The sequence below is a fragment of the Perca flavescens genome, chromosome 20, assembly GCF_004354835.1.
Source record: "Perca flavescens isolate YP-PL-M2 chromosome 20, PFLA_1.0, whole genome shotgun sequence".
NCBI classification, from domain to species: domain Eukaryota; kingdom Metazoa; phylum Chordata; class Actinopteri; order Perciformes; family Percidae; genus Perca; species Perca flavescens.
This window is the reverse complement of record NC_041350.1, coordinates 11,215,045-11,238,319: the sequence shown is the minus strand read 5'-3', so window position 1 is coordinate 11,238,319 and position 23,275 is coordinate 11,215,045. Positions and strand designations below refer to the sequence as shown.

The 23,275-nt window shown below is 39.5% G+C and overlaps 4 protein-coding genes across 4 annotated transcripts; 1 reads left to right on the top strand and 3 right to left on the bottom strand.

Annotated features, from left to right (window-relative positions):
* Positions 1–345: 345 nt before the first annotated feature.
* Positions 346–4,785, bottom strand: ppie (peptidylprolyl isomerase E (cyclophilin E)). Its single transcript, XM_028565086.1, has 10 exons — positions 4,685–4,785; positions 4,101–4,199; positions 3,935–3,978; positions 3,309–3,335; positions 3,079–3,160; positions 2,886–2,989; positions 2,679–2,802; positions 2,275–2,460; positions 1,395–1,537; positions 346–554 (listed from the first exon to the last, which is right to left on the bottom strand). The coding sequence occupies exons 1-10, from the start codon at positions 4,713–4,715 to the stop codon at positions 486–488; spliced, it is 909 nt and encodes a 302-aa protein (XP_028420887.1). The 5' UTR covers positions 4,716–4,785; the 3' UTR covers positions 346–485.
* tmem54a (transmembrane protein 54a) lies at positions 4,224–22,601 on the top strand. Its single transcript, XM_028565087.1, has 7 exons — positions 4,224–4,239; positions 18,558–18,750; positions 20,063–20,259; positions 20,524–20,583; positions 20,911–21,105; positions 21,228–21,365; positions 22,375–22,601. Exons 2-7 carry the CDS (start codon positions 18,738–18,740, stop codon positions 22,489–22,491), a joined length of 720 nt encoding a protein of 239 aa, XP_028420888.1. The 5' UTR covers positions 4,224–4,239; positions 18,558–18,737; the 3' UTR covers positions 22,492–22,601.
* pabpc4 (poly(A) binding protein, cytoplasmic 4 (inducible form)) lies at positions 6,863–15,057 on the bottom strand. The gene is made up of 15 exons (XM_028565084.1): positions 14,384–15,057; positions 11,894–12,087; positions 11,091–11,206; positions 9,965–10,104; positions 9,785–9,879; positions 9,566–9,703; positions 9,362–9,457; positions 8,955–9,224; positions 8,467–8,557; positions 8,211–8,306; positions 7,941–8,071; positions 7,753–7,843; positions 7,537–7,667; positions 7,308–7,432; positions 6,863–7,206 (listed from the first exon to the last, which is right to left on the bottom strand). Exons 1-14 carry the CDS (start codon positions 14,577–14,579, stop codon positions 7,331–7,333), a joined length of 1,887 nt encoding a protein of 628 aa, XP_028420885.1. The 5' UTR covers positions 14,580–15,057; the 3' UTR covers positions 6,863–7,206; positions 7,308–7,330.
* Positions 15,355–17,529, bottom strand: zpcx (zona pellucida protein C). Its single transcript, XM_028566327.1, is given in 10 exon segments — positions 15,355–15,838; positions 15,900–16,119; positions 16,253–16,302; positions 16,383–16,468; positions 16,538–16,606; positions 16,688–16,713; positions 16,715–16,793; positions 16,874–17,045; positions 17,124–17,361; positions 17,438–17,529. Coding segments are annotated over 9 exon segments (1,125 nt in total). The 5' UTR covers positions 17,173–17,361; positions 17,438–17,529; the 3' UTR covers positions 15,355–15,464.
* Positions 22,602–23,275: the final 674 nt, after the last annotated feature.

The window sequence follows — 23,275 nt, the reverse complement described above, 5'->3', positions numbered from 1 at the left end:
AATATCTTGCCTTGTTAATTAAAGGTCTTTTATCACTTTTTGTAAACAACCTTGTGTCTGGACGTGGTTTTGTGTGACTTTTGTAGTTATAATTCTCCCTCATCTCCGTGCCATTAATAGGCATTTTAGCATGCTTGATTTGTTTAGTTTACCAATTTGACACAAACTTAGATTTTATTTTTTACATTTTTTTTTAACATTGACTTAGCTTGTTACTAAAAAATTTCAAAATAATTAAGAAATATTGCAATAAATAAAAAAGGTAGTTATGCAGCTATAAAGGGATAAGCCAACAATGAGCTGATCAATGTGACATTTAAGAATGTTATAGACATCAAGCAGTGGTTTCGTTATAAAACAAAAACAAGTTTATTGAAATATTTACATGGCAGATGATGTGGGCTCAAAGTACAAAAGACCATGAACACACTGCCTCCATAGACACATATGGTACATACACATACAAGCACACAATTCTTTTTCGTTCACACATATTCTCCACAGTCAGAGATGATGACTTTCTGCTTCGGCTTGCCGTCTTTATTTCCCTGAGCCTGAAGAAAGAAAACACATTTAAAAGATACAGCAATTACTTGCCAAAATCCAGCATGATTGTCTTAAACTTTTGCAAGCTTATATTATAATAAGACCAACTAATATCAATAGAGCATTAAGCCCAGATAGATGTTTGAGTTCCACGTTTATGGGTACAATTATAAACTAGATAACATTATGAACAGTATGATCACCAATATTAACTTGCTATTTTTGCAACTTAAATCCCTAAAAAGCAATCATAGCATTTGGTAAACCAGCAGATTCTTGTGCCAATTTTCAACTGTTTGCTAATTTGGAAAAAAAGTGAGAAGGAAATAGTGCTGTATAAAGACCAAATCGGGTAATAACTGAGGTTTGTTATGAGAGTGCTTTTTTGCTGTGAGTGATTTTACACTTTTATTACTTATTTTCTGTGAAACAGAAACCTGCAACAGTATCATCATCATTATATATATATATATATACACACACACATACATATATACATACATACATACATACACACACATACATACACACACATATATATACATATATACACATATGTATATGTGCAACAGTAATATTCAGAACTGACCGGTTTACACCAATGAGACGAGACGGTGTATTAGCTTCATAGGAACGACTTTTTGTACGTTCGCTCTAACTTCTGACTTTCAGGCTTTTTTGTAGCTGGATATATCATTTGTTGTGTCTAAATATGAATGTGGATAACGTTAAAGATAGTGAGATGCTTGCTACAGTTGCATTTCTAGTGATGAAACGGCGAAATGTTTTATGTTGCCCACTCTCCCCCCCAATAGATTGCGTTCTCAGTAGACCCTTTTATCCCTTACCTCCATTGCACGGAGCACATCCATCCCCTCCACCAGATCTCCAAACACCACATGTTTGCCATCCAGCCAGTCTGTTTTGTCATTGGTGATGAAGAACTGAGAGCCATTAGTGTTTGGCCCGGAGTTGGCCATGGAGAGCTGCCCTGTGAGCACGAGAGATAAGGTTTGGCCAGTTATCCACGGGAACTGCTAGTAAACGTTGTAATGGGAAAATTACATTTAAGCACAATTCCTTATATTTTTATGTTTAATTCATACTTTACTTCTCTCACAAATGTTGAAAGAGTTTATCTCCTTTCCCACATGCAGATTTTGATTCTAACTTTGTGAGACACCCAGTCTGGAACATTATGTGAGCACTGTTAGCCTGAACCGATAAAGGTACAAGGTCACCCTAAAACTATCTCTAGTTTTCCCATGCCAGTTAAGATGTAACGGGGGGGTGAAAGTCATACAGGGAGGAGGAGGTGAGATGACTCCAAGATGTCTCTTGTATTTCTCTGATTGTCTTCACGTGTATCAGATTGTCTGTCAAAATTGTAGCGTCATACTAAGCCAAGTGCGTGTGTGTTGTCACTCTGAAGATGCATAAAAGCCTGGCGTTTCTGTTCACTCATTTGAGAAACTGACTCCACACTGGGCTGTGGCCTTTTGGGAAATCATGTTGCTCCTATTTGCAAATATATATATATGTTTTTAATAAAATACAAAAACCCAACTTGGTTCTAGTCTTAGACTGTCTTATTTGTTTCAATTTACTAAACTCTGAAAACTCTTCCCCCTGCTGCAAAGGAAACTTCCACTACAACGTAAACCATGATGCTCATTCACCTAGAGACTACCAACACACACTCCATGAGCTGCTTGCGAAATTCCTCACCTGGCGCGGTGTGCTTGAGGACAAAGTTTTCATCATCAAATTTCCGGCCGTAGATAGATTTACCACCGGTGCCGTTGTGGTTGGTGAAGTCACCTCCTTGGCACATAAACTGAGGGATGATGCGATGAAAGCTGCTGCCCTTAAAGCCAAATCCTTTCTCGTGTGTGCACAGGCAGCGGAAATTCTCTATATAGGATGTAAGAAAAGATGTTGTTACTATATGCCAACTGAATATTTAGTTTTTTTTAAAGGGGAATGATATACTTAAGCTCTTGTGGTTTTGTTTTACTCCTGTAGAATTAATTTTAGTGTCAATTCTTTATGCAAGCAACCCAAACATTGTGCAGCTACAGTATATATTTTTGACAAAGATGTGATGGAGAAAGCCCTACAAGCACACACACCTGCTGTCATGGGAACGATGTCAGCCCGAAGGAGGAAGCGTAGTCTCCCTGCTGCCTTGTTTCCAATCTTGATGTCCATGTAGACCTGAGGATTAACTCTTCCCTTTTTAGCCGGGGGCTCAGCCTGCAAAAACAAATCATACTTCGGTTACTATCTTGACATAGTTTAAGAGTCACCAACGCACTTTAGAGAGAAAGCCATCTCACCTCCTCTGTTGTTGTGTTGGTTGTCTCTCCAGCTGCTGCTTCCCCCTCAGCCTCCTCTGTGGTCTTTCCTGAGAACTTCTTCAGCCAGTCATCGTCCGACCACACTGACGGAAAAGCAGAGTTAAAATACGAACCAAGGCTTTAAACTACTGTCCAGGCAAAGGCTTCTATAAAACAGGTTTTTATCAATCACCTGGTCGAGAAGAACCTTCCTTGATTCTCATGGGCTTGGCGGTGTTGACCCGGATTGTCCGTCCAAAAAGCTCAGACTCATTCTTGCAGGAAAAGAGAAAAAAAACATCAATATTAAAACCGTAAACTCATTTTTTGACTTTTTTTGGGGGGTAAACTCACAACAGCTAGGTCTCAGAAAAGGGAATCAAATTTCATTGACATTAATGTGGAGCAATGTGATCTTCTTACCATGTTATCAATAGCTGCTGCAGCATCCTACAGAAGACAAAGGTCATAAACAGATTATGAGCACAGAAACATTTACTATCAAAGTCCCAACTATGTGCCAATTACCATCCATGGTCACACTGAATTCACTAGTCAAGCCACCATAGACCTTTTCTAAATAAGACAGCATTGCAATGAAACTGTGTATAAAGGATGCCGATAAATGTATTCAATCCCATATTCACATGCTAGAGAACAACCATATTAATAACTGTTAATCACTTCTCTTACACATCAAACAGAATCTTTCTCTTTTGTTGCTATTATGGTACACAATAAGTGCATTTTTATGTTTTATGGCTGTACATAAAAGTAGATTCCATCAGCAAGCAGATGGATAACTGTGTTGCAAAATTCAGTTAAAACGTAGATAGTGTAGCTCAGTTAAGGTATGTTCAACATCTCTCTCAATAATGCAACTATACACCCTGAATTAGGCTTACTCTGACTATAACCTTATTCATGTTCATTAATTTGAAATATTAATGCATGAAGATTCCCATACAGAGTATTGTCTTTATTGGGTTAATATCACAATATTGCAGTCTTTAGTGTGTATTTCAGCACTGTCTGTAACCAGTACATACCTCTCCCAATTCAAACTCAATGAACGCAAATCCTCTGTGCTTTTCTGAAAACAGAACATAAAACATGAATACATCTTAATATTTATCATACTCACAGTGATAAAATGTTACATAGAAACAGTGCAGTTACTATCACAGTTAATAGCAATTAAACTTCTGATCTTACCTGTTTCATAGTCTAATGGTATCTGGATGTCAGTGATGTCTCCAAACGGAATAAAAGCTGCATGTAACACCTTCTCGTCCACCTCCTCTGCCAGGCCACCTGACAGAAACACACCGTACTGAGACTGAGCTTATGAACAGTAAGTTATTGACATGTCGCTTAATATTTAAATTTGACAATGAAGAAAATATGCGTTTGAAACGATATTTAGAAGAGCGGATAACGTAGCAGGTTTACGTGCTACGTTCAAGAAACAATAACAACCACTGGAGTCCTGAGTTCCTGAGGATGAAGTTTTTTGTTTCACTATTTTATTCCATGTATTCAGAGTTAATTTGACACGACGGACTTTTACTCATAGCGTCTGGTAATCTGTGCAACGTTTACAAACAGCGAAGTTGCCATGTTGAGGTGACGCTCTCATGTGTTACCGGCTTTTAGCTACATAATATGTGCACGCTATACATATGTAGTTGTGTCTAAATGAATTACTTATGAAGTAATATCCTTAAAACGCTAGCTAGATATACTGAAACAATATACCTTTAATGTATTAAAAAATAAACAAAAAGTAACATACTTACCAACATACAACACTCGTTTGTTAGCCGCCATATTGAATTTAACCCTTCAACTTTGACCCCCTCAGCTTGTCATTGGTGCAATGAGGCTGAAGCCCGCCTCCCGACCACATTTCCTCTAGCGACACCTGTCGGAGGAAGCTGTAATCACTTTAACTTTCACTTTTTTATACATACTATAATATTAAACGTTTAACACTGTTTAAATTGAGTCATTTTTCTGCGTTTATAGTAGCTGTGTATTGCGTGACTACACTTTTTGTGTGGAGTTGCATGTTCTTCCAGACTTTCTTTGACATACTATTACTTTTTTATGACTATTTTTGACGTGCACTATACGATGACTTTTTTTTCGACATACTATACTATGATGACTATTTTTATTTTTTTTTTAAATACTATGACTTTTTATCACTTTTTTCGATAGACTATACTTTAAATTTTTTATCACTTTTTTCGGCATACTATGCTATGACTTTTTATCAATTTGTTGACATATAGTTAAAAAACAAAGTTTTCTGTCAGGTGAGATTGCTTAGAGTTTCTTATGACTTTTTTCGTCATACTATAGCCTACTATGACTTTTTAATCCCTTTTTCATCATACTATACTATGACTTTTTTACAATTTTTTTCGACATGCTACACTGACTTATTTCGAAATACTCTACTATGACTTTTTTATCACTTTTTTCGACATACTATACTATGACTTTTTATCACTTTGTTGACATATAGTTAAAAAACAAAGTTTTCTGTCAGGTCAGATAGCTTAGAGTGCTAAGAGAATGATTGGAAGACAGAAGGTTGAATGATCAAATCTTATATGTTTCACTAAGTTTTCTGGGTTAATATAATTATTTTAAGAGAAAAATGTGACAAAAAAAAATGAACTTGGGCATCAGGTTAGATAGCTTACGGTGATAGGACAATCATTGAAAGACAGAAGGTTGAGTGATTAAGTCTTATGGGTTGCAATTAGTTTCAAGACCGGCTTTACAGGGAAGATGAAGAGCAAAGTTGTGTTCCTGTCAGTCTCTTCCCCAACCAGTTCTTCTGAAGAGATAAATGCACTTTTCGACATACTATAATATGATTTTTTAAATATTTTTGTTCAACATACGACTTTTTTCGACATGCTATACTATTACTTTATTACTTCTTTTTTTTTTACATACTATGACTTTTTATCACTTTTTATGACTTTTTATTAATTTCATCAACATACTATACTATGACTGGTTCACTAAAATATAAACTGTGTCTGGTCAGATAGCTTAGGTTGATAAGAGTATGATTGGTAGCCATAAGGTTGAGTGTGCCAATCTTAGTATAATCAATTTTTTTCAACATGACATTTTCCCCACTTTTTTTCAACATACTATACTATTACTTTTTCGACATTACTTTTTGATCACTTTTTTCGACTATACTACTACTTTTTTTCAATATACTATACTATGACTTTTTCACTTTTTTGACATGCTATAGTATGACTTTTTTCGACATACTATTTTATAATTTTTTTTGGAAATACTATCACCTTTTTATCACTTTTGACAAACTATGCTAGGACTTTTTTATAATTTTTTGACATACTATCCTATGACTTTTTTGACATACTATGCTATCACTTTTGACATAATATACTATTACTTTTGAAATACTATACTATGACTTTTTATAGATTTTTTTTGACATACGACATTTTTCCCAACTTTTGAAATGACTAAATCATTTTTTTTTATACTTTTTTTCAAAATACTATACTATTACTCTTTTGTAAACTACTGCTGTAAAGAAATAGTGGCACAGATAGGCAAAACATTTGAAACCCTATAATTTCTTACTCTATTTTGCATCCTTCATCCCTTTCCCACTTTTTCAGCCATTTATACGGTTTCAGCTGCTTTCCATGTTTATTCAAGTCATATTTACGGAACTATTCTCACTTTTTCACCTTACTCAAATATGCCAGCAATCCAGTTTAGCTTTAGCAATTTAGCTTTTCACAAGCATTCTTTGCAGGAAATGCATTTTTTTGCTACCCCTGCAGTGCCCTGTCTATTCTGCCGTTTACTCTGTTCTTCTCTGTGCACTACTGACACGTAAGTTTGTCAGATACACAACTGAAACTGAATTAAATTGGTTATAAGTAAGCATTAACATTACACAACAGTGGTCAACTTGATATATCATACCTTTATTGAGAATACCACGCACCCATGATAACATAGGATGGAGGAGTCCATTTCAAATCAAAACCTCCAAGCAAAGAAAAAGAACAAAAAAAAGGTTTCTCTCCTTTGCCACAAAATGAAGGGCCTTCATTCAAGATTCATTTGCATTATTGATTTTGGTATGCAGTTTAAAAGTTTTACAGAACAAAAAAATTATGAACTGTAATATTTCTTTCAAAATGTTCAAGTATATTTTCATTTTTTTTCTTCATTTTTGCATAATTCTTCAGAGGAGTCAGGTATTTGCAGTCAGTGTAGTGCGTCGCTCACATCTCTGCTCATTGTCCTGAAACAACACAATTACTTTTTTATAACTACCACAAAACGTATTATGCTTATTATACTTAATTTTGTATGAACAGCTTGACTGATAATGTATTATCATACCAATTCAATACAGCACGCAGTTTTCAGGATGGGGCAGCAGCAGCAGTAGTAGCCATGCTGCCGACTTTCTGCGTGGCATCTTTCTTTGCCTGGTGGGCTTGTAACACGGCAACGGCTTCTTCCACCTGTACATACATAACATCAAACATAAACAATGACACAGTGTGTTCTATGGATAACTGACATTTCAGTATGACAATATGGCAGAGAGAGAGAAGTAGCGAAGTACCTTTGAGCGTAGAGATTCATGAGACTCCAGCATATGCAGCAGTTCAGAGTTGTCAATCTCCAGCAGCATGCCAGTGATCTTTCCTGCCAGGTTGGCATGCATGGACTGAATCAGTGGGAAAAGACGCTCACCTATTTGGAAATAAATTGAGAATAAATCAACGTAATAAAAACTTAAAAGCATTACAGTTCATTCATTATGATACAGGATTCATACCTAGCATCTGTTTCTGCTCCTGAGGGGGTGCAGCAGCCAGCATGGATGCCGTGAGAGGCTCCTGACCCTGAACGTGCACAGCTGGCTGAGCCTAGAAAGGACAAATAAAGAAAATAGAAAGGATATGTAGGTTTGGGGGCTTTATATGACAGCAACACAAGATGACGGGACTGGTCTTTTTCCCATACCTGCTGCAAGGCAATAGGTTGCACCACCTGGGGGTTGGGATTACGGACACCAGTGGCATATTTGTAAGGAGGCATGGCACGGGGGCCGGAGACTCCCATTGAGGGACGAGGAGCCATGGCCTGGCCAGAGGCTAGCAGAGAGGAGACAAAATGGAGCAGAAATCAGTGTCTTGACAACCTCTTCTGTTTATGTAAGATCAATAAAATGCTTAAGCCAGAGCCAATGTGCTGAAGGTGATCATTTTGGTTAATTGTCATTAGTGAACACACCTCGTGGGCCCTGTGTGCCGCCACCAGGACTCATGTGTCTCAGGTTGGCGCGTGGTCCTGGCTGACGCAGCGAGCTGGGTATCCCTTGGAAACCACCTGGGAGTGTTAGAAGCAGAGACTAAAACGATGGGATGCAATACAAAACTTCACTGAAAATGTATATATTTAAAAAATGTCCATTTGCAGTTAACCATTTACATTAGGTAACTGAAAGTGTATTAAAGAGTGCATCTATCATATAGTGCCATATAATCACCTTGACCTCTGCCACCTTGTTGCTGCCATCGGGGGTTGGGTCGCATTTGGGCCAGCTGATTGGGTGCATAGTATGTAGTCCTATTCTGGGCCTGGTGTATACAAGTAAGTGACATTTATAGATGTATGGCATTACAGTCACACCCTCCTGAAACTGATGTAAATGCCTTTTTAATTGGTGGCATATTACTGAAATAAAATGGAAACAAAAGTTTGCCTGAAATGCAGTTCAAAAACTTCACTTGGAGTTGAATCATCATAGCTTTGACATTCTAAATTTGAATAAAGTATGTTTATTTTAGAGCTTTTCCAAAACCTAAGAAGCTAAGCTTCAAAGAGCTGAGAGGAACTGTAGAGTCAGCTGATAATTATCGGTGGCTTTGTACTAGGAGCGACCCCCTTTCACATTACACACAGTCATCCATTTTTAATATTAAATATCATAGCCACTTTAATACATACTATTGTCTCAGACTTTGATTCTCTCACCTGTGGCACAGCTGGCATGAAGTAGCCACTGGTGGGCTGGAACTGATTAATGATGGCGTTAGCCGGCATGGCCCTCATGCCAGCAATACGTTGCATGTACTGGTTGGTGAGGTGGGCTTTGCGCTCCTCTTTGCGCTGAGCGAGAGCCACATAAAGGGGTTTGGAGCCAACGATGCGTCCATTCATCTCAGTCACGGCCTTGGTGGCTTCTTCGGGGGAGGAGAAGCAGACAAAGCCGAAGCCCTTGGAGCGACCCTCCTCTAGCATCACCTAATAAAGAGACAGATTGTGTTTGGATAACTTCAAATACACAATATTGTCAACACTGTTGCTATATTCATATTGCACAGATGCATTATCTGTTCTCTATTGGTGATACATTGCAACATCTGTTTGATTGTTCTCACCTTTGCACTTGTAATCGACCCGAACGGAGAGAACTCCTTACGCAGTTTCTCATCGTCTATGGTGTCATCCAGGTTTTTAATATAAAGATTAACACCCTGAAACCAAAAGAGAGAAAGTAATGATACATGTAACAGCTTATTTGACAGTCATGGGTTCAAATTTAAGATTGATTTGATTAAATTAAGGGCTTAGTCTCTACAGACCTGATAACGACTGATCCTCTCTTGTTTCAGCAGCTCAAACTTCCTCTTCAGCTCCGCCTGCCGTTCCATCTTCTTCTGGGCCCGGCCCACAAACACAGTCTTGCCGTTGAGTTCGGTGCCATTTACCTCTTCGACAGCCTTTGGACGGAATTATTATTATCAGAGAAGAATTACCAATACAGACTAATCACTTAGTACATTTTCATGAGGCCAAAGTACCTTGTTAGCGTCCTCATGTTTCTCGTAACTAACAAACCCAAAGCCTCTGGATTTGCCGGTGGGGTCTGTCATCACCTTCACGCTGAGTGTTTTACCTGCAGAGGTTAAAAAGGTCAGATAAGTGGCTGTCGGACCAAATCAAAGTTTGGATTTATACCCGTGAATATAGTCCCATTTTACCGTATCTGTCGAAAACCTCCTTCAGCTGCTCATCGTTCATATCATCCCCAAAGTTCTTGATGTAGACATTGGTAAACTCCTTGGCTTTAGCACCAAGTTCAGCCTCCCGTTCCTTGCGAGATTTGAAATGTCCCACAAACCTGAAGATAGAGGGAGGCCAGCGAAACACACTCTTGTAAAACAGTCCTGACAGAAGTGACAAAACAAACCACGATCCATCTCTTTTGACTTCTTTTTGCCGATCTAAAAACACTCTTGATCCGGTAGAGGACGCCCTGATCACGCAAGCACGATAAATAAGAGAGCACATTCTTTTACAAAAACCAAACAGTGACAACATCCACAAAACAAATTCATAGTTACATTTCATCAAGTGACTCATCATTCCCGGGGTAACCAATAAAAAAACATCCAACTGCTGTTAATAACACCAGGGGCAGGCAGATACGTTGGCATGCTAGACATCACAGTGACAACCATCCTAATTCTTGGTCCAAAACTTGATGAGGAGGTGGACGGAGAGGGATGGAGGAACAGAGTCTCACAGTACAAAGGAAAGCTGAGGACCAAATGATCTTATATACCTTGCTATGACGACCTCTCCCCTTCCGCCATCCAGTATTGCATTCCTGCATTCGATCCATCACTAAAACACACAAGCGTGGTCATACACACACACACATACAAACACTCCAAGACGGGTGACCAGCGGGTGGACAAATGAGGCAAAAGAATACGCGTCTGGTAGGAAAGACAAGAGTAAGTACGAGTTTTTAGTTTGTTATCTATCAGTTCAGAGGTTATCTTCATACTTGCGGTAGAGAGAGATGGGCTTATTAGTCAGATTATTCACATACAAGCTCACCAGTTGAAAAGCACACAAAAAGTCAGTTCACACAAGTCAACACAAGTCAGGTTGATACACACAGTATAACACCGTCTGATACATATAAGCTATTACCATATTCACCATAAACTCAGTAAGTACTGTGCTTTCAATATCATGATAACTAAGTACTATCAAAATAATTTTAAAGTTCAAGCTAAATTCTTTAACAGTCTTTTCAAAACACTACCAACAATGAATGCCACTTTGTCCCCAGTTCCTAAACGATCAGACACTCACACCTTGCGGTCATTCAGAAGCATGCCGTTCATCTTCTCGATGGCACGATCAGCAGCATCCTGGGTCTCAAAGTGGACAAAAGCGTAGCCCTTAGAGCCATTTTCATCACACACCACCTGGAGCAGAGGAAGACTTATGGGTAAATAAGCATATGGTAGAGAGGCATCACTACACATGCACGCAGTTTCTTCACTCAAAAACAGAAGTTTAAGATCTTGGGAAATACGCTTATTCGCACCCTTGCTGAGAGTTAGACGAAAAGCTCAATACCACTCTCAAATCTCTCGTCTAAATATGAAGCTGCAGCCAGTTAGCCTCGTTCTGTCCAAATTAACATGTTTACTCTTGTTTGTTTAATCCATACAAAAGCAAAGTGTTAAAGCATTACTTTGTGGTTTTACAATTCAGATGTCACTTCAATAAGCTATACATAACTGTTCATTAGTTTGCTTTAGACTGTAGATGTGTTTTGTTACCTTTGGACCAAGCCAGGCTAGCTGTCTCCAGTCTTTATTCTAAAGCAAACTAACCAGCTGCTGGCTGTAGCTTCATATTCCACTGTCGGACATAAGTGGTGTCATTCTTCTCATCTAACTTTCTGAAAGAAAGCGAATAAATGCATTTCCCAAAATGTGGCAGTATTGCTACAATGTGACTAGGGTTTAGTTGGAACTAGGAGAGATGAAGCATAATGTGTGAAATCTCCAAGCAGGAACAGTGTTTCCAAAAGTGGGAATATATACAGCATAAAAGAAACATCTTCCCATTTTAAAGTCCCTCAGTCATATTTATGACAATTGTACCTTGCAGGAGAGGATGTTGCCAAAGGCAGAGAAGGTATCGTACAGGGCTTTGTTGTCAATGGACTTGTCAAGGTTCTTGATGAACACGTTGCCCACTCCAGACTTCCTGAGGGAGGGGTCTCTTTGGGACCACATGATTCTGATTGGCTTCCCTTTTACCACGTCAAAGTTCATGGTGTCCAGGGCTCTCTCAGCTGGAAGGAGGAATTGCAGAGAGATCGAGGGAAAGGTCATTAATCTCAAACTATATCAGTCACTACTATGTATGCTACATATCCTTCCATCTATCATGGTCAATACAGGACTGTAGTGCTGTCACACAAGGAAGTTCTATTCTATTCCAGTAACTGTTGTTATAATGCAGCTATCCCTTTAAACCACAACCACAGCATAACATCCAAGAGAAATAACATGAAGTTACAGTAAAGTGTATTAGTCGTTTTGCCCTCCTGTGCAGTTTGTGCTACAATGGAGAATTTCAGCCACCAGCCCATTAACAAGGCACATATAACATGGTTGAGATACTGCAGTAGACCATGTGGCTGATGAGCAGCTGGGACAAGTGTGAGGGGCAGCTGCAGTGGGCAAGCTGGGAGCACATTCCCCTTCTCTAACTCACCACATGCTGCTGGGCCATGTCCCACCTAGGCCAGTTGCAGAAGCAGTGCAGTAGGCCATCAGATAACAAAAACTGGGCTGAAATTGTGGTGTTAAGATGTTATAGCTTTAATTTGCTCAAATCATTATGCCAGTTTAATCATTAGGGTTGAATTTATACCATTTCTTTCTCTACGTCTATTGATTTAACTCTCATATAGGCCCTGATGTCCATGTTGGTGCACATACCAAAACATCCTTTTGTTCAGTCACTCTACAGTAACAGACACACACAGGCCAGGCTTCCCAGCGAAAAGTGTCTGGTAAACAAAACGGAGCTGCTTTGCGTCTGCTGGCATCAGCAGTTTAGCTCGCAATTGTACTTCACAGCCCGTGTGTTCAGAGAAGGTGTGTGACTGTTGTCAAACATGTGGTCTTCTGGAAGATTCAAAGTGGGAATTGATAGTTTTAAAAAGGCCAGAGTGGTCCATGTAATACATAATTATCTGTATCTGTAAGTGATGTTATTTAGAATGGTAGTGAAATAGTGTGGTGAAATGTTGACAGGGTTGATTTACTAGTTTACCAATTATGTCATGTTAAGAACTTAAAGTATTGCAGCCAGGCAAATTTTGGGCTGCTCAAAAAGATGTTCTATATTTAGAGAGGGGTCCTGGGAGGTATGTGCTGGCTTGGAGTGTGAGTAGAGCATTCTCTACCATTGATGGGGAAGAGAGACTCAAAAAGAAAGCTCAGATGAGCAACACTAGGTCTTGTGAGTGTTTACACATACAGACCAACCTTGACTATTGGCTTACTCCTCATGATATCAGATGCACTAACTAGTTATAATAACAAGCATAACAAGCAGCAAGCTATTGCCCCACAGGCACATGTTAGGACTCCATTTAAATACCCAACAGCTACCCCCCATTTCTACACTTCCAATAACAAATTGTGTTCTCGCTTGTGGGTCTTCTTACATTTACTCAAGTGAGCAATACCACCTTCCTGGAAGTGAGCCAGTTGTAACCTATCGTTACTCGAGCTTTTGGTAAGCGACTCCAGCACAGATAAATTGTGACAGGTGTTTAACGTTGATACAAGAAGCAAAGAAGTCCACACAATGTATTACCAGGCCTCCAAAGACAACCACAACACCTGCTATTATTGCTCAATGATTTGATACCAGTTTAAGTAGTTAATATATTACACAAACCAACTATTGATACGGATAATCCTCGACGAGTTAAAAAATAAATTAGGCTTAAATCTGAACCGAAACCAGATCAAGTATTTGATATTAATGCATGTACCAGACAATACACATAAAACATGTGTAGAAGGCAGTGCAGGGGTTATTGTTCAGCTGTGCTTGTCCCTTATCTTGCTTTCAGTGAACATACCAGCAGAAGGCAATGGGAACAGTTTCACTCTACAGCCCTTTAAATAGGAGCAGAAATGGGTCATTTGGGCAGAATAAGCGAGATCTGCTAAAATTAGTTTTTCCTAAATGATTGCTATAAAATTACTTAAGCACAGGTCGGACTGCACGTTTGTGAGGGCTTTAACTCTGGTAGTGATTTTGTAACAACAACAACTGGGGCATGCTTATATGGGTCAAAATGAGTGCTCCAACCAGTCTGAGGAACTGCTTGTCTTATATAGACTGCAAACAAGTCACTTTATTGCTCAGTTAAAGTCCAGTGTTTTGTATTGCATCGTGTTCTGATTTTGCATTTGGTTATGCAGACAGTTGTAGGACTGACATTGAAAACATAAGGTGACATTGTCAATATTTTAAGGATGCATGCTTTCTGTTGCATATTAAAGCTGCATGCAAGTAACATGATCAAACCGCACAGTGATCACTTCTGAAGTTTCTTTTCTTACCGTCAGCCGGTTGAGAGAAGTTCACATAAGCATATCCGAGGGACCGCCGGGTGATCATGTCTCGGCATACCCGAATAGAGAGCACAGGTCCGGCTGGGCTGAATTTCTCATACAGCATAGCCTCCGTGATATCGGGGTGCAGGTCGCCAACGTAGAGAGAAGCCATCGGATAACTCCCCGCCGTCGCTGTGTTCATATCTCGGACTTCGCAATAGAAATGAATGAAAGGCTATCCTTAAAAATAAAAATAAATTAAAAAAAAAGCCAGAAAAATGCTCCTATGAGCTGTATTCCGGGTCCGAATTGCGCTTCAGTTCTCCCCAACTAATAGCATAAGAGACAGCTGGCTCATGTTCAGCTTGAGAAAATGTCAAACCAAAAATTACGATATAAAAAAAAAAAAAAAAAAAAAGACCTCTTCTGAAGTATTTCTTCCTTTACAAGCCAACTTCGGGTAAAGCCGGCCTCTTGTTTCTGTATTTTTGTAAATTAGTTTTGCTTTTTTTTTTTAAACGTTTGTATTTCTTTAGGTATTACAGTAGCACTTGTTTTTAAGATTTTGTGGATTTTATATTTTTTATTTTATTTTTATTTTAAGTTTTAAGAACAGTGAGTTAGACACTCACGGTTGCTTTGTGGCCGGGCAAAGAGACTGCGTGAGGAAAAGCGTGGGCACTTTATAGAGAGTGGCAGAGTGCGGAGGAAATAGTGGCCAGGGTCATAACATGGGAAAGAAAAAAGGAATTTGTGCGCATGCGGTGTAAAAGAGAGAGAGCACAGTACTGTCCCAACTACAGAGCCCAGCTCCCCACAGCGACATCTGGGTGAGAATACAAAAGGCGTCACACAAGCCTATGAGCAGGGTTTTTAGGCCTGTGATTTACATTGCGGGTGTGTGGGGGGGGGGGAGGGCACTTTTGCCTCCTGCTTACCCCAAAATTTGGGTATGACATTAAAACAAACACTGGATATTTGTTCAAAATACATTTATTCAGTTATTCAGTTATAGAAGTTATGAAGATGCAATTATTCTGCTTTGTCCATCCTCCTGAGGATAAAAGATTGAGAAATTTACTCCTAGTCACATGCATAGGATATACATTACAAGATTAGTTAGCTCCCGTTTCCCTCGTTGTCTCATCACTTCTTCCTCATAACTCAGGGAGTGTGATCCATCCGTGCTTTTGGAAAACTGAAGTTTTGAGTGAATTATTGGTTGGGCATCATTTGCTTCTTCTTGGGGCATCACAGCTTCATCTGGCTGCCCATGTCTCATTTGGTTATAATCATTCTGGTTTAGGACATCTACATAAACCATCTCATCTGTCAGAGGGATGGCAACCACTTGTTGAGACTGTGTCAAACCCTCCAGATCTTCCGAAACGCTTTTTTCTTTGAGATTCCTCTGCAAAAGCTGCTTTTTCCATTTGTGAAGGAATTGCCCATCCATCAACCAGGGTAAGAAGATTCAGATCCCACATGTGGCCTTCACTTACTAGTTCATTTGCACGTTGACCTTCCATCTCGTTTAGGAGCGTATTCAGAAGAGGCTCCTTATCTGCCAGTAGTCGCAGCTCAGGAAGGTCATTTGCTACAGTGTCGCTTGCCTCCAACTTAAGTGTCAAATTGTCTTCAGACTCCGAACGTATATTCTTGCTGTATTCAGGATCTTGCAGCTGTCCAGGTAGCCAGAGGGTCAGTCTGGCACCTGGGTCCTGACTAACCACCACCACACCCTGAGGGGGTCTTGATGCAGAAGTTCCAGAAACAATTTTGTTCTCAGTGACTGCACCATGAGACCGCGTGGAGTCTGTAACAGGAGCGTTGGAGGTTTCTTGCGGTTCAGAAGGCTCAGGACTCAGGCTCTACGCGATTATCCACAATGACAAAGGGGCCAGTGCTGACGGTAGCCTTGGCATCTGAAATGATACATTTAGTGGGAGTTAGAGACCAGAAGTCCCATTTATTGTTGGACCTTTTCACAACACAAAGCACTGACCCTCAGGAAGGTGCCTGACTGACAGGCCTTTACACTTTGAGCTACAGCACCCACACACCTCTACATTTCCACTTAGGTCCTCCCATCTGAAAGAGAAAAATCTCATTAAGTAATGAAAAAGGTCACAAAATACAGTTTCATGCATGTACAAATACCTTGACTGGATCAGGTTATAGTTGCAGGATTTAGAGCCAAAGGTGACACCCTGGTCTGACATGAGGACACTACAGTGGATGTACAGCTTCAGAGGAGGTCATACAGTTGAACAGCAGAAACAAGTCAGAAAAAAATAAAATAAAACCCACCTCAGAAATGAGATAAAATGTGTTCAGAACTCAATTAACCACATCCACTCTGTCGAAGGCCACAAATTGTACGGCAGCATGAGAAGAATCCAACGGGGCTGTACATCTGGCAGAGCGTAACGGCATCATAGGTGATTAGAACAGCATAGGCAAACACTACAATCAATTCCTGACTGGCTACTTTACCCTTTGTTTATTATGAGTGCATGTTTGGGTCTAGTCTGAGGCTCATGAGATGCACAGACAAAACAGGACTGAATGAAAAGCTGCTGCTCTGGCTTGTTTTTGGCAGAAACCTGGAGGTTGACAACCTGGCCCCTTTTATAGATAATAGACTCTGCACTGCTGGTCCAGAATGCTGCAGGAACAGTAAACCATGTGTTACTACAAATTAAACAATCCAGCCTAATGGCATTTTTGACTCTTTATTACTCACGATTCATGGCTTCAATGTTAAAGATCTGGCCATTCTCAGGAAATGCCATTGAATAGGACTTGTAAAGACATGCAGTCTCCTTTAGTATGATTATTTGGGACCACTTAAATTATTCAATAACTCAAGCGAGGCACCTTTTTGGTAAGCAAAATATGTGCACTGAGTTTCCCACCAGGTGGGGGGAGGTTTTTTGAGATTCAAGTGGAGAGTTGGTGAACATTACCAAGCCATTCTGCATCTGTAAGAGTATCAGAAAATCCTTAAAAAGATGTGCAAATAAGTAGGCTAACTAGTAAAGAATTTGGTCAACTCACCACAGGTGTATTTCCACACTCATCCAAACTGTAAGTGAAGACAAATTGGTTTGGTAGCTCTTTATTGCTATAGCAGCCATTACCAAACTGTAGCTCCTCTCCAGTTAGCATGACATCATTGGATCTCTTATCAACCAGCAGAGTTATCTTAGATTCATTGCAAAACAACTCTTCTCTGGGAACCATCACAATGGGAGGTAATTCAGCAAGCATGTGAATGTCAGGGATCTGAGTTCCCCAAGAGCTGAAAATGGTGTCAAACGGAAATCAAAATGTCTTTCAAACGGAAAAGGCCTGATGTTGTTGAAAAACCTCAGAACATTTTGGAAGTTTGGGGCATCGTGCTTTTTATTACAGATTGAGCAGCAATAAAATGTCCAAGAAAAAGGCAAAGAAATATCTCCATTGTCCCCATTGCAAACACCAAAGTGGGCCAACCACTCTGACTACCCTCCTACCCCAGGTGTGTCATTAATAAGGTGCAGTGGCAGGAGGGACAGGTGCAGGCAATCCAGCTAACGAGGCTGCCAGGCCATTATGATGCATTCAGATGAGACACAGTGCAGCCAGTAATGCTTCTATACTATTTGTGTTTTGTATTGTGAGACAGCTAATTCACCTAAAGAAAAACTAAGTCATGGATGATTAAAAAAAAATTTGATATCCTTATACTGTGCCTAAAGATGCCCAAGTCAGCAATAACTTTGGCATGTTTTATGGTATTGTGCTGGTATTACAATCCCTCCAAATAAAAGTGTGCACATCATAAATTTCTTTTTTTAAATAATTGTATTTATGTGGGAACCAGGTCACATTTACATAATTAAAGGACATAAACCACTAAAGAATCAGGATGGCTAACTCCATGTAGCACAATGGTGGAAGAAGGTATTCAAATATTTTACTTAAAGTAAAAGTATAAATACCACAGTGTAAAATAGTATGTTACATCATATTAGTTGATTTATATTTTGTATTAAGATTATGAATCAGTAAGGTGACTATTAACTAAACCTGGGACTTTGCCTTCAAAATGTAGTCGAGTACAAGTCTTTCAAGTATGGGTACTCAATCTAGTTGCATGTGTTTATAACTTTTTTTCCTCTCTTTTCTCGTACAGTGAACGCGCATCGGGGCGGAGCTTCCGCACAGGTAGGCGGAAGATGAAGCCAGTTTGTCCGCAGGTGAGCGGCGGTAGAGGAACCCATACTAAGACAACGACCCACCAAAAGTGGAGTGTAAAAGCAGAATGACTTTAACACAACTTGTACACTAATATAATCAAAGGGGACATACCACCATGGTAAATTCAGGTAAGTTGACTGTTTATTTTAGTTTTACTAAAGTGACAGAATATATGGGCATGTTGCGTGTTAAAGTTTTTAGGCGTGGTCTGCGCAGTCGTTGACTGAGCTCAAAGGAGAAGAGACTTGCAAACCTAGCCTATATTTTTTCTGGTGTTTGGGTGACGTAACCCAAAGTGATATCTTAATGTTTGTGTTAATTTATATCAATGAAAACCTTTCCAACTAATTGGGTTGTTGAACCTGGTTTTTTAGGAGTTTACTAAATAAAAGTGAAACTTTTTGGGTAGCTGTATTTCATGATTCATTATTATAGGTTGTTGACAGGTCAGATATAGACCCATAGTATAGCCTAGTATGGGTCCCACACTGTACATCTTATCATTGAACCTAAACAAATTAAAGTATCAGACATCACTAAGCAGAATGAAAGAGTGTCCCTGTGTAAGTATCAAAAAATATTATATCATATATAAAGTGTGATAAGGTGTATACAGTCACTACATGAATATGTAAATACTATGAATATTATAGCATAAATATGTGTTAGGGTCTGTACATTACAACAACAATATGTGATTATGTGTAGGCTACTTGACTGGCAGCAAACATTAGATTAACAATATTATGACCAAAACACAATGATGCCAAAGGCTTATTGAGACAGGCCAGTAACAGAGATGTTTTTTTACCAACCCCTCAGGCAAGGTAAACGTGGTTTTGAACACCCCACCCAAAACATTGTCAGGAGGGGCTTACATGGGCCTTTATGGGTGGGTGTGCTTCAACTTTCCTCCGAAGAAGGAACTAAAATAGTGCGACACAATCCTCCTCAGATCCCGTCTCTGATTTGTCACCATAGCTGCAGCATTTTGCAGCATGCATTGGGTGAGATCTGCAGCCATCTCTGCAGGGGTTGGGGATAATTGTGGTTTTTACTAAAGCGTTGTCATGGTGTGCTAACCAGTGGCCCGCTTTCTTTTTGCTTCGCTGAACCCACAAGCTCTCACACAAGCTCTCAATGGAATACAGTTACAGCTCGCAACTCGTAGCTCATTTCAGATCACATTTAATAAACTTAAATAAAACTGTGTGTACTGTGTGTGTACAATGTTAGTTCCTGCACGGGTGCGCTGCGCACACAGTTGTTATTTGGATACTCTAATATGGGATTAGAGTCCTGTGCTTCAGTCTGACATAATGGACTGTTGTACACACAATGTAATTAACTAACTGTTAATCTATGTTGGCAGAGGTCACAATACTCAAAGCTAAGTTAAGATAATGAAGTCAAAATAACCTATGTCTGCTTCCTCTATAGGAATATGTTGTGCCAGCCTCAAGGACAACCATGCCCTGATGAAGATGGGGCTGGGGCTGGTGCTGGTGGGCCATGTCAACTTTCTTCTCGGAGCACTGGTGCACGGCGCTGTGCTCAGGCACGTCAACGTGCACTCTCAGGCCCGGAACATGGTGTACTCCATCTCTAATATCATTGCTATTGTGGCAGGCTTGGTGGTAAGCGGTGCAAGAACACAATATACACAATGAACTTAAAAAGCAAATATTATAACCAATATTTACCAGCAGGTGGTGGTTTTAAATAGGTTTAGCCTCACCAAACTGGAAATGTATTTACTAATTTGCTTGCCATATATAAACATAATTTTGTGATGCTAATCATTTAATAGCTTATATTTGAGTAGTAATATTGTATCATCTGTATCTTTGATGAATGATATGTCTTTTTTTTTTTGTTGCTGAAATTCTTGTGCCCCTTAGGGAATTATTAGTGGAATAACTGCCATTGTCCTGTCCAAAAACAAGAGAAACAGGATCCTGGTAAATACTGTTCCCCTCTCTTTTGCACAGCTTCTCCTTCCTTCATTCAGCACTCACATCTGTCATTTGCTGGCTCCTGTTAGAACTTGCCCTCTGTTGGAAGATGATATTTAAATAGGGAACATGCATTCATTCAAATATTTGATGTCGTTCCTCAGAACGTGGACTCGCTGTAATTTCTATTCCATGTTCCTACAGCACTTCTCTCTAACATCAACTTGACATTGTAAAGCATGTTATCTTACATCAGGAAACATGTCTTTCACATGCTAGGTTAAGGGTTGTGTTTTTACCTACTAACATAATCATGTTGTGTTCTCCTTGCAGCAGTGGGTCTTGTTGGTCATCAGCTTCCTGGCAGGTCTCATGGCGCTAGCCTCCACCACAGGCTTGTCAGTTTCTATGGTGAAAGCCATTATTAACAATGGACAGGGCCTGCTAACACACTGTTTGAATTCTGATCTTAATGTCAGCTCTTTCAGCATCACATACGAATGCCCCTTTGACCCCACCCGCATCTATGTAAGTTGAAATATTTATCCATCAGCAGTTTTTATAATGACTTGCATTGTTGCAGAAAAGAAAAATGTATTGATCAGAGGTATACGTGCTGTCGTCTTTTTTTATTTTTTTTTGTCAACCAGGGGACCATGTTCATTCTGTGGGTGCCGCTCATCGTAATGTCCGTGGTGGAAACGGTGTTCTCTTTCCGCTGCTTTGCTGCCTGTACTTCATTCCTCTACCTCTGTCCGTGCAGGAGGAGGCCGACCCAGACCAGGAGGGTAAGCTGCTGTTAGATCATGGACTCTGTTGACAGTGTTAGACCTAGACATAAATGTAAATGGGGCAGTGATGTATACCGTGAATTTCTAAAACCGTCAAAACAGAACTGAAATATCCATACAGCTAAAGGGACAAATACTGTATTGTGACCTTGATTCACTAAAGGTGTGTGTGTGTGTGTGTGTGTGTGTGTGTGTGTGTGTGTGTGTGTGTGTGTGTGTGTATTTTACAAGAGAAACCAGCACTTTCCTGCCTGACTCTGACATTATCATTCAGAATGACATACTGTTTGAGGTTGCATCAAATATCTTTAAAACAAACACCTAATTATTTACCTATTAAGTATCATTTTAATAAAAGGCTTAGTAGTAGCACAGCAGCAATACAAATAATTAAATCAAGTCAAAGTTTTAACAGTAAACTGACCTGGCTTCATTATATTCAGAAACATGCAACGTGACGTTGAATTTAATAGACAAATAGAAGCCAGTGGGCTAGACCTGCTGACAAGGCAAACATGGACAGAGCAGCATGGTAACTGTGTCCCTCATCTCATGTGCTGTCAGAGCATTATCACATGGTTGGCTTGAAGTAAACTAAAAATAAAACAGCCCACATCATAAACAGTGGTTCAGTTAAGGTACCATCATTGGATTCATCAACACAAGCTACTCACAAATGCATATAAAAATAAAAACGTACAAATGCAGTAATTGCTTGTTCCCAACCTTGCGATAACATTATTCAGTCTGAGAAACACTTTACATTGTCTTGACTGACATGTATGACCAGCCCAGCCATTCCTATACACGGAAAGAGTTGTGGTAATTTGTTTAACATGTTGTATAAAATATGAAAATTGGCTATTCAAATAGTGTCCAGTATAAGTGTTAATTGCAGTCCAGCACTGATAGAAAAGATCAGTCTGTATTTCAGAATTTTCATTTTGCTGACACTTTTATTTATGCAAGTAAGCTCCTCTTAAATGAAATTCATGTATTGTTTCAGGTGCGTATCCAGAGACCTGATGAAACTCCATCATTGCCTCCAGCACGAGACGCTGAGCCTGTAGAGCAGGATGAACTGCTGGGTGACACTGCAGTGGAGCAGAGTGCGTGGCTCTGAACCAGCTAAACCTAATGATAGGTTGCAAACCGCTTGGCTTAACTGGATAAAACACGTTACCTGGAAGTTGTATTAAGTGTGTCTGTTACATATTAAATATTTGAAGACGAGTCAGCGAAAGCAATCTCTCTGAAAAAATACTGCCTTTAGTTTTAAATAAACGGGTCTTGTTTGTGTGTACTGCGTATGGTCTTAAAATACAGAGCAGCTGTATCTTCACATTAAAATAATTTATGTAGTTTTGTCAATCATTTCATCAAATCAGAACAATGTTATTTTGAAAAACTTTACAGAACTAGAACTTTTTTTGGGCATTTTTTTATTGTTAAAAGTGTGGTCAATGCACACTGGGGGTCTGACAGATTTAAATGACACTTTGTCATGTTTTCAGAATACAAATATATACAACAAATTGATTCTGGTGTTTGTCTTGCTTCCCATTTTACAGAACACTACACTCTGGAATCAAAGCCTGACACCAGAAGTGACATTACAGGACTCAAAACATTTTCAATATGGACCTTTTTCACAGTAGACCTGTTGACTTGTCATAGTAGCAAAAGCACAGCTGAAATTGATAACCTTAACAATGGCTCAATTCCATCAAGTGTCCCAGTAAGCTGTTTCAGTTAGTCAGCATGCACAATACCAGGGCCTCTCCTAAGTGGGATGCAGCCATCATTAATGGTTTTGAATACACCTGTGCTTTTCCTACTATGACATGTCAACATGGCTGCCATGAAAAAAGGTCTATTGTGTGGCAGGAGTCCCAGAAATTTTAAGA

Bases quoted from the DNA above. Each gene is read 5' to 3' on its own strand.
- ppie (XM_028565086.1), bottom strand. From the start codon at position 4,715: ATGGCGGCTAACAAACGAGTGTTGTATGTTG. The intron at 3,161-3,308 runs GTAAGAAGATCA...TTTTCCTGCAAG, and splicing joins CAGCAGCTATTGATAACATG to AATGAGTCTGAGCTTTTTGG. The intron at 2,803-2,885 runs GTGAGATGGCTT...TTGTTTTTGCAG, and splicing joins CCAACACAACAACAGAGGAG to GCTGAGCCCCCGGCTAAAAA.
- pabpc4 (XM_028565084.1), bottom strand. From the start codon at position 14,579: ATGAACACAGCGACGGCGGGGAGTTATCCGATGGCTTCTCTCTACGTT. The intron at 8,558-8,954 runs GTGAGAGAATCA...TGTATACACCAG, and splicing joins TCATGCCAGCTGTGCCACAG to GCCCAGAATAGGACTACATA. The intron at 7,668-7,752 runs GTATGAATCCTG...ATTTCCAAATAG, and splicing joins GGAGCAGAAACAGATGCTAG to GTGAGCGTCTTTTCCCACTG.
- tmem54a (XM_028565087.1), top strand. The intron at 20,584-20,910 runs GTAAATACTGTT...TTCTCCTTGCAG, and splicing joins ACAAGAGAAACAGGATCCTG to CAGTGGGTCTTGTTGGTCAT. The intron at 21,106-21,227 runs GTAAGTTGAAAT...TTTGTCAACCAG, and splicing joins TTGACCCCACCCGCATCTAT to GGGACCATGTTCATTCTGTG.